The 16,355-nt window shown below is 41.2% G+C and overlaps 1 protein-coding gene across 5 annotated transcripts in view; it reads right to left on the bottom strand.

The window, feature by feature from the left end:
• TAF1 (TATA-box binding protein associated factor 1) overlaps window positions 1–16,355 on the bottom strand; it is a 38,672-nt gene that overhangs the window by 6,699 nt on the left and 15,618 nt on the right. For 4 of the 5 annotated variants that reach the window (XM_068956710.1, XM_068956711.1, XM_068956712.1 and 1 more), the window contains exons 16-35: window positions 15,958–16,158; window positions 14,056–14,197; window positions 13,132–13,262; window positions 12,452–12,532; window positions 11,930–12,079; window positions 11,652–11,771; window positions 11,296–11,471; window positions 10,380–10,621; window positions 9,242–9,455; window positions 7,393–7,558; window positions 6,991–7,202; window positions 6,629–6,737; window positions 6,317–6,415; window positions 4,797–4,974; window positions 3,241–3,308; window positions 2,719–2,841; window positions 1,421–1,513; window positions 1,261–1,345; window positions 677–744; window positions 481–597 (exon numbers count right to left, since the gene is read on the bottom strand). In XM_068956710.1, coding sequence (XP_068812811.1) covers window positions 481–597; window positions 677–744; window positions 1,261–1,345; window positions 1,421–1,513; window positions 2,719–2,841; window positions 3,241–3,308; window positions 4,797–4,974; window positions 6,317–6,415; window positions 6,629–6,737; window positions 6,991–7,202; window positions 7,393–7,558; window positions 9,242–9,455; window positions 10,380–10,621; window positions 11,296–11,471; window positions 11,652–11,771; window positions 11,930–12,079; window positions 12,452–12,532; window positions 13,132–13,262; window positions 14,056–14,197; window positions 15,958–16,158 — 2,775 coding nt within the window. Of the gene's footprint in view, window positions 1–476; window positions 598–676; window positions 745–1,260; window positions 1,346–1,420; window positions 1,514–2,718; window positions 2,842–3,240; window positions 3,309–4,796; window positions 4,975–6,316; window positions 6,416–6,628; window positions 6,738–6,990; window positions 7,203–7,392; window positions 7,559–9,241; window positions 9,456–10,379; window positions 10,622–11,295; window positions 11,472–11,651; window positions 11,772–11,929; window positions 12,080–12,451; window positions 12,533–13,131; window positions 13,263–14,055; window positions 14,198–15,957; window positions 16,159–16,355 lie in introns of all 5 variants that reach the window. The other variant, XM_068956713.1, reaches the window with a different exon arrangement.

Genomic DNA, 16,355 nt, shown 5'->3' with positions numbered 1-16,355 from the left:
GAGAACGTAGAAAAGTCATATTTTGCTGACCGTACTAGGCAGTTTCTTTGCTTAACGAGCCTCTTCAACAACATCCTCAAACAGCTCTCCTGGCTTCTTTTCAGCGCTATGTGTTTTTCCTTTATATTCTCCTTACCTTTTCACTGCCTGCCATCTGGGGGTTTACTTGCTACACTTATAGACAGCCTTTGAATTTGCAACAAACGTTCAGCTGAACCTCACTACCCACAGAGCTCACCTTGAGACCAGTTTTGCAAGTGGTCTGAGAAGTGACTTTATTTTAGGTATCTTGCTCTAAAGCGAGATAACTGCTTCTCATATTTATCCTTAAGAACTGCTGTTAGCACACCACACAATAAGATAGTATACTAAAAGACAAACTGCAGACAGATGAGGAACAGTAAACGAGGCACCTCTTAGATCAAACATCTAGCAGATCAAAACTAAAAGAGAAAATGAAAAATGTGCTTGGTCACTTGCCTGTGGAGTGTACGGACCAGGGGTCATAGGATCAAGACTTTCCAGATCTGCCTCCTCTAGGGCTGCTTCTTTGGCAGTAGAGATGTCTCTCTCGAGTTGAGTCAAGTGCTCATCATACTAAGAACAAAGCAGCTCGTTCAGGTTGCAGAACGAAACTTAAACATGCAAAAATATTACGATTGATTTGTCCACATACCTCTGCTAAGGTTTGATAACAGATGTTTACAATCTCCTGGGCTGTTTTTGTGTACTGGCTGTCCGGCCCTGCAATAAGAAATAAATCTCTATGCCTTCGGACGTTTACTCAGGGCCAGCTGCAAAGACTAAAGACTGGTTTTAGTTATACAACCCTCAGAAGATGGTCCGCTAATCCCACCTTCTGATCTAAGGAGAAACATAAAGCAGGATTCACATTTAGCGAGCAAAGAGTAACCAATGTGTACCAGCGTTAAAAACACAATTTTGGAGATATGAAAGCTGTTCCCTGTCGATCTTGAGGAAATTCCCAGAAACATGGAACAAATCACTGAAACAGAGACGTGTAGTGAACAGGCAGAAAATCTTCCCCAGATACAACTGTCCCATTCCGCAGAGCTAGATTTTGGCACTACAGGACAGTTAAAAGATCAAAGTTTAAGCATTTCTTTTCTCAGCAAGAAAGGAAAGCAACAATCAAGTTCAAGAGTCACACCTTCAGGCCTTGCGAGCTCTGCAGAATAGGTACACAGACGTATTCATTTAAGGACAGAAGAAGGCTGAAGCTTTATTATCGCAACCTACCATTGTACTTAATGCTGTTGGCAAGGATGAGGTTAACATCATCCAGGAAAGTCTCTCTGTTCTGGTACTTGTGTTTGGAGATATTCTGGAAGAGATTGTCACCCAGTAAGTAATCGAGTCTAAATGTTTCTCAAGTGGCTGCACAGTTCAAGCTACACACCTTGCGGATAGTCTCCAGATCCATCGGATTAGCAATCACCTTGTAATAATCAGGAACAAACTTTTTATTAACAGGATGATGAAATGGCCAAGACTGAAGGAAAGAAAACAGACAAGCTCAGAAAGCTTCCACGTAGAGTTTGTTATAGTTTGAGCTACACATTTCATAAAGCAATTCTTCAGGAAAGATTAAGATTCTATAGGTACAGGAAGTATTTGTTACATGGCATCTTGAATCTAATTACTTAGCTTCAGAAGGGGCATAGAATAAAAGATCCACCAGTTAGATTTTTAACTAGACCCTTCATCTGTTGAAAGCTGTTTGACAGTAGGAGCATGTAATACAAAATACTCAACCACGCAGAAGAGTTTTCTATTTACCATCACTGTTTCTTCCAAAATATAACTGCAATGTCCATTAAGAACATTCACTGCTTTGTTTAATACAACAAAGAACAAAAACCTAAGTCTGATCTCTCAACGGGGACTGTATATACACTGATTAAACAGTTCAGCATGGTGTGATGGGATATAAAAAAAATTAAATCTGTTTCTGAACATCAGAAATGAGAATCTGATGAAAAAAAGATGATGGGGCTGCCGAATTCTTAACGGGAACAGGTATTAAGCCCTCTTTCTCATACACAGTCAAATCACTAGAGTCTCTTATTCCTTACTCCATTCAGACACACTACACTTTCCAGATGAGCGGCACTGAAGACCTTATCTAGGCAGTTTTATTAGTTCAGCTTTAGGGGGTTTTACACTAATGCAAACAAGCACAACACTGAGTGAACTTGATCGAGTAAAAATCAGCTTGTGTTTGGTTTGCACCTGTAAACTGCACCTTTGCAGGCCGCTTCGAATTCTACAGAAGCACTATATACAGTGAGCGAAGAGTATGTTCCACTCCTGTAATATATTATAAAATACATTTTCGTTATAGCTCCCCAGCATCCTTAAGGAGGCAAAAATCAAGTGATTTTCTTCTAATGGGAGGTTGACGCCAACATCATCCAGGAGTGAGAGCAGCAGAAAAAGGACCTGAATCCAACCTTCACTTCTGGACCTTTGCTCTAGTGAAAAGGGGTGAAAGCAGTAATGTCTGTGCCAGCCAGAAAATCACAGCCCAGCACCCTGACACAGTACTCCTTTTTCTACAGTGTCGTAACAGCCACAAGATGCAAATATTTTCCTCCAATATAAGGCCACAGCACTATACTCAGCACATTTTGCATACCTCCGTTAGTAGGAACTGGATTTACACACACATACACACACGGTATTCAAGCTACGTACATCTGGAACTGCCATCATCTTTTGCGTGACGATGTTATCCAAAATGAAGGAAAAGGCCACTTGGTCATCATCATCCAGGAGGGGATTGATTGCTTTTTCTAACCGAGCCAGTTTATCTTCCTTCTGCAATAAAATTAAGGAACATCAACAGCTGATGCTACGTTAATAACTGTTAATATCAGGTTACTCTATCCCAAAGAGATTCCCGTTCACCTTTTTATGAAGATACTTGCAAATAAGGGGGGGGGGGGAGGATAGTAGCCTACATACAAGCCTCCATGCAAGATAAAGTAACTAAAGTAGAAAATAAGCATCTATTTTTTGAAAGGTGAATCCAGCGTGAACGGCTTAAAACTGTAAAAATTCAAATACGCCACCAGGAAGGGGCAGGGGGGATTCTTTCTACTCTCCTTCTTAAAGCCCTCTGTTTTGCCTACTCACATCCTCTCTCCTCAAACTCTTCAACCACCCCAGCCATCCCTCCCCTCTCCACTCTGATCAGAACTCATTCACAAGACTTGCCTCTTTTAGCTTTTCATCACACAGGTCCAGCATGGACTGAGATATCTGTGTCAGTGAGTGCTTTGGCCCTGCAAACACACAGCAAGGATAGTGAGGTACCCTGGCCATGGTGGGGTATTAGAATTCAAAGGGGGAAAAAAACCCCAAACAAGCAAACAAAAAAACCCCAAACATCAGTGAACACATCCTGCTGGTATGATAATACTTTAAAGTATTATCAAGACCAAGTACACAGCCGTGTGAATTCATCTCTACTTCTAAGCATCAGTGATTACATTTCTACTACAGCTGGGAGTATATTCTCAATATACACAATTACTCTAAGTTTAGTGCGAGTTTTACATGGAAAAAATGTTACTCGTAGCAAATATTCACATTTCTGGAATACATTCTGTTAAGTTTTGGAAACCTCATAGAAAAGCAGCTGTGCCTATGGAAGCCTGGCCTCTAAGCAGTCCAACTGCTCCAAACTTTCAGAGGTGAGTCAGGAAAGGTCTGTTTCCTTCATTAAATTCAGCCAACGGAGCAGGGCTGTTTAGGAAGGAAAGACGGAGGGGTAAGGTGACTACTCAGAGAACCATAGCTTTAGAAACTGTCATGATTCCTCAGTTACAGAAATGACTATTTGCGACAGAACTATGGAAAAAATCTCTTTAATTAGAATAAAACAGAGACTCCATTGTCAAAATAATAAAGGAAGCAGTAAAGGCACACAACCAGTGCTGTCAGAACCACCCAGGCTGCTGCACAGCCCAGAGAGACTCGATGCAGCTGGGAGATTTTCGCTGTCTAATGCATACTTTTTGGATAAAGACTTCTCTTATCAGCAGCCAGAATACAGCTGACCCATATTTGTTCAATGAATCAGCACTTTTCCCCAGCAGCTGCATGCTGCGCTGCAGAATCTATGCTTTTAGTTTTTTAAACCAGCTTTCTGACTTTCGCAAGGAGGGAAAAAAAACTATTGCAACTCAACCAAAAACTTTTACAGTTAACTCTACTCAAAGCTGCACGCTCCAAGGCAATGGCTCCGACAGGTGTGAATTGTTCCTATTTGTACTGAAAGATTAATTCACTAAGTCATAATACTGAGAAAATAGTAAGTTCACAAATATCTCCCCACCAATCCACATCTGAAAGAAGAAACGAAGGACAGTCAGAACATAGTCTACTGAAAAAAAATGTTTTACTTGCCTTCACCTATATTTAGGGAACGTGCAGATCTTTGCTTCAGTGCAGTTTGACTTAATACATGCATCAGTTTCTCCAGTAATTGATACGTCCATAACTGAGCTTCAATTACTACATCACAGTCATCATTTACTTACAGTTAAATGTCAGAGTTCACTTCTTTCTCATGCATGACTTATCTCTTTAACATTTATACAATCTTTCAGGTATATCTGGAAAAATATGTATTTATTGTTGCTGCCTGACAGTTAATTTACTCTGCTTTTCCGTTGTTTTTATTATTTCTAAAATAAAGAGAGTCACCTCTCATACACACACAGCACATTAGCAGAAACACAGATTCCCCGCATCTGTTAATAACTTACCATTGTAAGTCGCACTGTTCTTAACAATCAGCTCCAGATGTTCTCGGAACTCTTCCCGGGATGGGTATTGCCGCTTACGAACGTTTTCACGCAGGGTCTGTAAATCCATGGGCCGAGTAATAATCTTGTAATAATCTTTGACAACTTTTGGATTTACAGGTGTATGGAAGGGATATGTCTGAGGAAAAAGATAAAAACCACAATGTTTATTAACACAATACTAGCACAGTTAATCTCAATTTAACCTCCGCAGTTGAACGGACATTAACGTACAAAGCCTTTACATAATCAGTTCCCCAAGCACCAAGGAAAACACGATAAGCATCAGCCCCAAGATGGTTTTGCTTTCTTCAACAAAATGTTCTTTGATACCATCACAGAAAAGAACCACCTTACACAAAGGATTCTTAGGTAGAAATGTCTGGTATGTAGCACAAAAGTCAAGCAATTTCACTTTGAAATTCTCATTTCAACTCAAGTCTTAGCTTTAAGCTCTTGCTTTTGCAATCTTTGATGAGTCAATTACTAGGAAACCCTGAAGTCATGAACAGTGAAGTATTCTATCAGTTTTCTCCAGTGCAACACGTATAAGAGAATTCCATATTGCCACAGAAAGTGCCACGCAACTTTTGCTGTTTTTGTTGAAAAATCACATCCCAGCTTTTGAATGTGTATTCACATAGCATTATTCAGCATTATTTTCTGACCTGGACGTTTCCACCTCAGAAGGACGTTCTAAGCTGAGATAATTGACAAAATGGTACACACCAACTGGAATAAGATGATCCTCAAATGAACAGCCACAAAGACGTGCTGTCTTCGCAGCGCTGCGTACCCTACCTTAATGTGAATTAAGGCTCACGTGTAGCCTTATTCTTCTATTTTAAAAGAATTTTCTTGCCCTTACAAATGAAAAAAAACAATTCCCTTAATATGAAACAACTGTAGACCCATGCACTAACATCAAGAAGTCAGTAGCTTTTCTGCAGATGGACGATTACACTGTGAATTGCATTTACCAGCAGGATTTAACAAACATGCTTAACATGTTTGTTAAATCAACCCTAAGACTTCTGTCAATTGCTTTTGCAGTAACAAACTCATGTACTTCCTGATAGCACACAGCAATCTGAAAAAATGCAGCCTTTTGAGGAAAAGATATTTCCCAAGTCTATCCAAAAGACACAGGGAGAAAATAAAGCAAATACAAGATGTCTTCTGTGCTAAAAAGCCACAATTCTTTTCCCAAAACTCAAAAGCCTTAGCCAGCACACAATCTAGACAAGCTATATGATCCAGTTTTCAAACACTACCTGCAGTGCAATAAAACAGAAAACTAGGAGTAAAAACTTCAAGGGACACTGGCATGACTAGACTGCCCATAAAAAGCAGAGCCAGAGCTGGGGAAGGGGTTGCTGGAACACAACTTATACGAGGGCAGTCCGGCATAATTTTGCTGTCTACAGCACACTACCATGTTGCTTGAGACACAGGTTTTTGGTCTCATAGCCTAAACTTACATTAGGAAGATCCCTCATATCATTGATGATGCCCTCCAAGATGGATGACAACGTCACCATAGGGTCTGTTCGCCGTCGGTGAATAGATTTATGAGGACGCTGAAGGTGTAAGAGACAGAAAAATTAGGGTTTTTCCAAGACACAAAATAGTCATCTACAGAAAACACAGGCAATTTAGTTTGTTAATTTTCTGAGCAGGTGCCTCCGTTGCATGCGGAGGAGCACAGATACACAAGAGTAGTAAAGAAACTGGATACTTTGTACAAACAGAAACAAAGACAATAAAATCAGCTCAGTGACACCTTGACTCACGTTCAGATAATCACAGTGAACGGTTGTCCCTACTCGCCGCTTCTTCTTCGGAGGAAGCTGCTGCTTAGGGAACTTCAGAACCAGTGATTTCCTGCGAACCTCATCTGCACTAAGTAAAAAGAAACAAAAGTAGCTCTCATCTCTAGTCCTTTTATGAACAAGTCCATTTGTCCCTTAGTATTGGCTCTGGTCCCACCTGCCATAGTACCAAACATACAGTCTAATTGCTGTAGTAATATAATAGCCTGTGTAAGACCCGGGCACTTTATTCCTACGATTGTTATACACAGGATGAGTAGTCTACACTCAGTTCTGAATCAGCTTTTCTTACCACTAATCGGTGTCTCTGCTTCTTCCCTTACCTCTCAATCAGTTGCTTTCCCAGGACAATTTTTGTTCCTTCTACTTTGATGAGTTCTTCATTATCATTGTGAATGACTGTTTTTTCCAGCTCTTCCTCCTGCTCCTCTGTCATGGCAACAGGATTAGAAGGTGGGGCGTTGGTTTGGTAATAAAGAGGGCAGAACTTATTAGTCCTCATGTGGCCTATTGCACCACAAGCTCCACATTTGAGCTACAAAATATAAGAAAACGACACAAGATTAGAATTCATACACTACTAGTTTAGAGACTAGTTTACACATGCTGGTTCAGAGACAAGCTATCATTGAAAACCCCTATTCAGGCCTTTCACACAACACAGAACAGAAAACGTCTCTGTTATGCAAAATTTGTTAGCCCGCTTTACGTGCGGATACGCTTACTTTCAAATCTGGACGCTCCTTCATTTTCTTGGGCTTCTTCTCTGGAGGGCCTTTGAGTTTCTCTTTTTCCTGGTTTCGTTTTAACCTTCGCAACTGTTCCTGGATCCTGCGCCGCTCCTTCCGCATTTCCTCCCGGTGCTGTTCATCAAATAGAGCAAACTTTCGTCTGAAAAAACAGAAAGTTCTTCAACTGAATCGATGATTTACCAGGTGCTCTTCAAGTAGTCCAGTCTTCCTGGGACTTGAACCTCCGTCACAAAACTCTGGAGGAACCAGAGAATCTAAGGACTAGGTTCTTTAGCTACAAATACTTTTCACGTTGTTTTAGGACTCCATTTAAATATATAGCTTTCTGGAATAAACGTACTACAAATAACATTAAGGTTATGAAATAAGTTTGTCTATTCAATCTGAATTCAGCCCCTTTACACGTTACATTACACACAATAACTGTATGATCAAACGGTATTTCTCCCCCTCAGAATCATAGTTAATCAGTCCACAAAACACAGAGTACTCTCTAAACGGACAGCCGCTGAATCTCTCCCTCCACGCAATTACGGGGCCGGGTGTCCAGACACAAGTATTTCAAACGATTACTTTCCAGGGAACCGTTCTACAGTTCGCGCTAGCACGACTTTCAAATGCCTCACAAACAAAGCAACATCCCATTGTTTCGTAGGTCTGAGGACCAAAGTAATGAGAAGTTTAACCAAATCTGCCAGAAGTAGTTGCTGGTTTTAGATGTCAAAAAACAGGATGCCTAGTACCATTCTGCACACTGTTTTGAATTTCATAGGTTCAACGCACAGACTCCAATGACTTCAGGTATAACATAAGAGACTACGCTTCTAAATTAGGCTTCTTGTATTTTAAAATTGAGACATTGAAAAAATGAGGCTTTTGCAGCAGCTTCCTGTGAGAAGTTGCATTTCTGACAAAAGTCAGTTAGAATCATCTGGACACCGAAGGGACTCAATTCACTCTGGCAACATTTAGTTGTCTTGTTCATTCTTCTCTTCCTGTGTACATCTAACTTGCTCACCAAACACTCTCCATACATTGAAAAAACACACCCAAAACCCCAGGAGCCAGTCTCCTTCACAAGACAATCCTGCATCACGTCCTTTAACGAAACAGAACTGTGATCAGAGAGAACTGTGCTCTGTGAACAGAACTGATCCTTTTCTGCATACATCTAATAGTGCTTAATTGTGTGATTGCGTTCTGCAGGTGGCTTTAGATCTGGCACTGTCTCCGTATTTTAGCATTCAATAGTGCATGCATGTTTGTTATCTTTTCACATTGTCTGTTGACTGTCTCAGAGTTTTAATAAAGCACCATGAAAAGAAGATTCCATCGTATGGAAGACCACTGATGCTCTGGCTCATAGGTAACACGAGGACCTTTAGGTAGTAACCAAGGAAAAGACTCTGCTATGCATAGAAATCAGGTAGAGACAGCAGTATACTGATGCTATAAAACCAAATCAATAGAGAGGAAGTATAGCTTTGCTGGGGCCTTTCAAAGCCCACAGAGAAATGCTTGGATTTTATCTTAGATTCTAGCCTCTATTCTGAGAGCCTTCTCTCTTTGGGATATTTAAAATTGAACCCCACTAAAGTTTGCTCCAAAGATTACAAGAAGTAATCTCTCCCCGCTATACAGTAGTCATCGAGCATTTCCCCCAGTAGCCACAAAGGTGGCGTTCCCAGTTCAGTTATACCAGACAGTATTTTTCAGCAAATGCTCCCATAGGCCAAAGGAAACCAACTATTAATGTTTCTTCCTACTGTCGATACTATGAACCAGTCTACGGGCAAATGGAAGAAAAACACGTAGGTCTTACATGAACTCTTCATCTTTGGTAGTCCGTATTCGGCAGTAGGCATCAATAACAGAGGGCTTTCGAACTGTCTCACACCTGACATATTCCTTCCCATCCTCATCTCGAAACGTGCGATAGATTTTGAGGCGACGGCCGGTGGCAGACGAATTAAGGCTGGTTACAGAGGCCGTGTCATCATCTTTGTGAGAATTTGCTGAAGCTCCAGAAGTTGATGCTACAAGAGAGTGCTTTATTTACTTTTAACTTCTTTCATGTTGTAGAAACATCATTGTTTATATACAGGAGACAGTTTTGGCTTAGAAGTTTCCAAGACAAATTCAAGAAAACCTAAGGCAAGCTAAGCCCAGAGATCTGGCAGAAACCGAAGGCCAACAGCGTTCAGTTTTCCAACCAGTGAGCTAGCCTTGTCTTGCGTCCATACCAACTCCATCCCGAATTCTGTTTCAGGGATTTTGTTCTAAATAACTCCGGATATCTTTTCATAAGATAACAGCCACCAGCAAATCCTCCACATATACCTTGTTAAAGGGATTTCCAACAGCAACAATCATATTGACCCAGATTCAGCAGAGCTCAACCTTGCTCAGACACATGCAACACGTAGCAGTGGTCAGAGCACCCTCATACTGATATTGCTACAGTTTCTCACAGGTCAAACACTTACACCTATAAATCAGGGATATGTCTAGCTCTGTTGGAAAGCATTTTAGATGCACAAGTCTCCAGGAGATCAGAGTCTGACAGGGGCCCAACTACCCCCTGGACATGCTGACAAAGCGCAAGACGCCATGAACTGGTTGCAAGAACCAGTTTTACTCATAAACACGTCTCAAGAAAATTACTCGAAACAAAACAAAAACCAGAAACTTGAGCATAAAGCAGCAGTGAATATCTGAAGAAATACCAAACTAACTTTATAGTTCAGAATAGTCAAAGCAGAGGGCAAAGGAGACATCGCAATTGTATTTTCAGTTAGTAATTGCTCAAGACAAGGAAGCCCCAGATAAGCACACACCTGCATATTCCCCCTGTGAGGAATCTGTGCTTTGCTCCGAGAGGTCAGACCAGCACACTTTGCAGCCTGACACAAAGTTCCACATCCCTTCCCAGGCATGCTCTAGTTGCAGCAGTTACTTACACAGCCCTTTTTTGTCTCTCCTGTCCTTTTTGCTTCTCTCTTTGTCATTGCCACTGTCTTCTCCCAGAAGCATCCTCTGCAATTCCTTCCGTTCCTGCTCTTCTCTTTCCCGAGACAGCTGAGAACTAGTTTTCTTGTTCTGTAACATATTCTCAATATTTTTCCCCATCTCTTCAAAGTCACTGTCTTCAGCCGAGCTGCTATCTGTGTCTGTTGACAAAATCTCAGTGGATTCCAGAACTCTGAAACAGGAGGTACCTTGAAAGTCAGTTACTTAAAAAAACAATCTGCCTGTCACCTTCCCAGAAATAGAAGGCAAAAATAACAAAGGTCTGAAAATAAGTGTTGCAAATCACTGCTCTTAAAAAAAAAAAAAAAGATTAACATAGGCATCATATATCCCCTTCTCAGTCTTTCTGTAATTCCCATGTCCAAAAGATCAATCATCCCAAGCCTATGCTCTTCAACAAGTCACTTTCTTCCTCATCAACAGCATTATATTCCTTCCCCACTGCCAGCTCTTGAGCAAGAACAAGGCATAACGCATGAATTCTTCCGGCAGTCTCAAAGAATAGAGCACAGAGGACCAGCAGCTGCTACCCAAGAGAGTTACAGAAAACTGCTGTTCTGGAAAACAGAAAGGAAATACGTAGAAAACTACTAATCTGGGGAACATCTCATGCCATTATACATGGCAGGCTACACAACTCTTTCTACCTTTCCTAAAGGTCTGTGATAAGACACTAGGCTATCCCAGTCAAAGCCCTTTTTCTCAGCACTATATTTTGTGGGCCCAACTAGAAGAATCAACATCTGTACCACTACGTATCAGAGAGCTCCAGGCATTCATAGACCTGGACTTTTAAGGTGAGGGCAGGGTGGGGTTCAAGACTGTAAACATCAGATAAGACCTTACTTATTCTGCAAATCAAAGATGCGCTGACACTCCTCTTTGTATCTCTCTTGATGTTCTGCCACAGAAAACCGAGACCCTCGTGCAAATTTGCTCATAGGACCTTCCCCTGAACGAGCCTGCTCTGTCGACATTGTGCGTACCACATCAATCACTTCCCACCGGGACAGCTTCTTTATCTGAAAAGAAGAAGTCAGACTAGCAGGAGCTTTAGAGACACACCGCTGAGCAAGCCGACTGTGAATTTCAACACCTCCAACAAGGCCAGAGCAGAAAAGAACACGTCCCTTCCACCAGTTGCTGAATCCATCCATGAAGCTCCAGGCTCATGCTACATTTAGCTCCAGGCTCATGCTCACCTCCTCTTCAGGCACTCCAAATTTACGCAGAAGCTGTTTGGCATTTTTGAGAGAAAGTCGGCGCAGATCAGCATCTGTCCCAGTCACTGTCTTTTTCACTGGTTGCGGCTCCTTATCATCCTGTTCAGAGAAAAATACAGCCTATGAATGTCATAACATATTAGTCTTTCCTAGGCTCACCTTCCGATACTTTCCTCATCTCATACCCCATATTTACTCCATCTCCTGCCTGACTTCCACTTATCGCTCCATGTTAAACCCAACCTTGGGAACAATACCTTTTGCTGAGTTGGTTTATTGGGAATCTTCACATAAGAAAATCCTTCACCACATCCAGTAGGATCTGCTACACCAGTCACTTCTAGAAGGCACTTGCCCTTCATAGCAGCAATGAAGGCTCGTGTGGTGTTCCATGGAGCCGTGCGCACCTGCCAGCAAGAAGAGAAACACGCCCTCACGATCCTGCTCCCACCAAGGAGAGTTCCAAGCTTTTTATTTTGGATTCTCCCAATCATACTGAAAAGTTTTCAGATGACATAAGGGAGCAGCTGAAGGAACAAGCAACGGAATTCACCCTCATTCAAACCCCCATGAAGCACCAGAGTGCTAAATACCTAGAAGGGAACTTGCACGAAGGAGGCCAGAGCACAGGTGTAAGCCTGGCAGAAGAGCGCCCAGAAAAGGCACAAAAATATCTGATCCGCTGAATCCTATTTGAAATTTGTTTTTAAAAGGCCTCATTTTTCTGCCATGCATATTTATATATTGACATGCACGCACACACGTTTTTCTAACAATACCTCGTCATCAATCTTCATTTGGAAATCCTCTTCGTTCTCTTCTTCTGGCGCAAAGAAAGATTTCTCCCCATAACCTGCATCCTGCGGAGAAATATTAGAAAGAAAAAAAAAAAAAAAAGAGAACCAAGACTTGCAAAGGTTACTAGAGAGAGAAATAGAAGCGTATTATGAATCTCCTGCGGAGACCTGTCTTGCTGAACAAGTGCATTTGTACAGACAGTTATGTTTGCAAGATTCACTGTGAGCCAGGAACTGAACCCACAGAATCACAGGTCTCCAACTGCCTGGTGTTTTGACAAGCTCCATAATCAAATATTGCACTCAACTTCAAAGAAATAACCAGTTTCTCTCAGGGACCAGCCCTGTCACATACTGGTAACTCTCCTCAGCTCTTTAGAGCTCCAGGGAGAGACAGAGAGCCCTTGCTCACACCTTCCCTCTCCCACCTTTGAGCATGGCTACCTCAATATCAAAATAATATGTGGTAAGCATATAATAGCTCCCTCTTTAAGAGCTTAACTCCCTTCCTACGCAGCAAGAAATTTAGCAAGTTGCTCAGTTGTCAGGGTCCTCCTTTGCCTAACTATAGCAATAGCTTGAGGCAGAAGGTGTTTCCCAGCTTCATCCTTCACAGAACTACTTGTTCGTAACTTGCCCTGTAGCCTACAAGCAATGTTTACCTTCAGTCGCTGTTCAGCTGCAATCATGCTGTAATAAGCACAGCACTGTTCTGGGGACACCATCGCTCTGATCTCTTCCTCTGTCGGCAATCTGAAATCTGGCTTTAAAACCCACCAATTTGAGTCCATCCCTGAAAAACGCACAGATCAAACACTGAGTAGCTCCCTATAAATGGCAGATGGCATCATCATTCTAACTGTATTTCAAGACTTGGCGTCCTGCTGCAATACTGGATGACAGAGCGAGCGTGACAAATCTGCGACCGTGAAACCACTAAGAGCGCTCAGTGCTTGTGTTTTGCATTTGTCTAAATCAGTGCTTCCCAACTCAGCACCTTTTGCAGCAGTCTTATACATTCATGCCCAGTCAATGCACAAGCTACATCCCAAAAGCATTTAACTCACCTTTCACTTCCTTCCCTCTTAATTTTTCCAGCCTAAAGAACTACGGCCTGTTAATTATTCTGCATGTGCTAAAATCAGCACTCAGGCTCTCTGAGCACTATTGGACTCATGCGGATGGGACAGGCTTTCACTAGTATGTATTTGCTTGCAAAAAACAACATATTCATACACAGAGGAAAGGGAAGTCGTATGAGCTGGTGTAACAGCTGTACATCGTTACCATACAAGTAAATCACTGCCCAGAGTTATTTAAAAAAAAAAAAATCTAAACTAGTTATTCTTCACCATCAAGAACAACAACTGTGCCAAAAAGAAAGTATGCATCTATATATTCGAATAAAAATCTCCCAGATTATATTTAAGTTTTTTAAACAGACTTTTTTTTTTAAAATTGTTTATCAGTTCAGGAGGAGATGTTGCCTCCTCCCACTTCCTTTGGAACTCCAAAAGTAGCAAAGGATGGGTTGGATTGCATGGCTGAGAAGCAATTAGCAGCCTCCACACGACACCTTGAAATACCTGTGCGTTTGAAATCAGCGCAAAGCTTTAGCCGCTTTCGGATGCTACTCTCTGAGTGCGAGGGAAATGCCTTCTTGATATCCTCCATGCGAATTCTTCGAGGACGGTCTCTGCTCTTCCAGAAGAGGCGATAAATAAAAACCTAGAAAACAAGACTCATTTGTGATGTCTGAGGGAAGAATACAACAAATCTGCAAAGGCAGTGTAAACAATGCTGTTTCTACAGCAACAAGTCCAGCAACAAGACTTCCTATTTAAAACCTACTGTTTCTTACAAATTTACCCAGTAAAGATTTCCAAGACACTTGTCTGCTTTCAGGTTCAGCCGCTTTTGAGAATGAGATGCGGGGAAAAAATCTGTTTTGAAAATTTGTATATTATCACATTAGAAATCTTAATGCTTTGGAATAGAAACTTGAAAGAAATTTTCCAGCCCAAGGAATGTACTTCTTTCTGATCACATGAAAAGGGCCAAGATAAAACTAAGTTAAAACTTTTTTTTTCCCTCTCTTTTTCTCAGGGGAGGTAGGGGGACAGAGGTGGGAAGGAAACTGAGAAGAATCACTGATTCAAGGATTTAGAGCTGAAAGGGATTTCAAAAGGTCATGCAATACATTTGCAAACTGCAAACCATAAAATGCACTTTCCCAGTAGACAATTAACTAATTTGGGAAGGGGGGGGGGGGGGCTGCAGAGTAGGAGAGCCTTGCTTGTAGCTGCTGTTACCAAATCTTAGAATCCGTGATCTTCATTTGCAAACTGCTCTTTTGGGGGATAACTTGTAAAATTCAGAAAGAATGAACAGAAAAACATAGCTACCACAGCACCCTATATGAAACTTACCCAAATAATTCCTTTCTGGGGATCAGTTACAAACTGAAACAGACCTAAAACGCATACTTGTGTAGCAGTTCAAACTCATAAACAGTAAAACTTTAAATATTTTTTGTCTCTCATACACAGAAAAAGTTGAGTAATACGTTAGGTCAAATACTTTGGCCATGATCTGTATTGGAACTGAAGTCCTATAAGTAACAAACGTATGTTTTACAAATAAGAGTTTAAAAGCTGAAATAACTCACTATTAAGCCTGTCTATTGCTATTTGTGGCGAGCAGAAACGACTTACCTACTTCTACGACCATCTCAAATATGCAACTGTGGTCTAAAATAACCTGTTTGTCTAAAAGCTTTCAAATTCTTGACCACATGAAGAATTTCCAATACTACTGGCAGAAGCTAAAATTGTTTCCAGTAGAACTGTTACCTTGCAATTGCTCGGGATTACTCCAATAACTGTCATCACCTGAGACTGCAAATACTTCCTGGGTTATAATTTTTAATTAAACTGACAATAAATGATTAGAAATAATTTCCAACACCTAAATTTTGGGATACTTATTTGAACGGTCACTGACACCGCCACAGTTTAACTGTCTCAAGACCTATGAAATCAAAGACCTGTGAATCAATTCTAATTCTGTACCATGTAATAAGACTGGGATCAGATCCCTTAATTATCTCTTGGCATAACCCATGTAAGTATCATTTTATATTGTATAACCACTACAAAGCTCATTCCAATGTGTTCAGTTTCCTACAGTTTTACATAGCCTCATCAACGTCCATCCTGGCCAGTGAAATGCCTCTATCATGTACTTACTTATCAGACTGGATACAAACAGACAGGAGAAACATGCTACAAATCAATGGTTAAATGACAACCAGAAAGGTCTGTATGATTGACAATCAACTCCTATGGTGCTCGTACCTCAGAGATAAAGGCAGCCAAGGTCAGGCAATGAGCTTCTCAACTCAAGGCTGTTCGCATGAGGTCCATGGCTAAGCCATGGGCTTTCTCCAAAGACCTCTCAAATCCCCGCATTGCGTCTCTATCACGTACCTGCAGAAAATCTCTGATGTGGGTGTTAGCTCGTTTAGAGTTGGGACCAGGAACTTCATAAAGAGGGCACTCCTGACCAACTACAAAAATATCCACTAATTCTCGAACATAATAGCCTTGTCGTGTCCGGATTATTAGGAAATCTGTTTCAGGCATCTTATGTAAATAGATAGGGGCCCGGAAAAGGTTGTTTTCAAATGCCTAACAAGAGAAAACAAACACAAACTTGAAAGTCAGGTAGTGACCAAAATTTCTATAACACATACACTTTGCAGGAGAGCTTAAAAAAAAAAAAAAAAACCATCATCAATGGTACACCACCATTTATGCCATAGTATATTGAGATGTGCAGTCAGATCATTCCTTGTTTATTCAGAGAATAACCAGAGACGAAGCAC

The sequence above is a fragment of the Struthio camelus genome, chromosome 11 (genome assembly GCF_040807025.1).
Source record: "Struthio camelus isolate bStrCam1 chromosome 11, bStrCam1.hap1, whole genome shotgun sequence".
NCBI classification, from domain to species: Eukaryota; Metazoa; Chordata; class Aves; order Struthioniformes; family Struthionidae; genus Struthio; species Struthio camelus.
The sequence above is the reverse complement of the archived record's forward strand: the minus strand, read 5'-3'. Positions and strand labels throughout refer to the sequence as shown.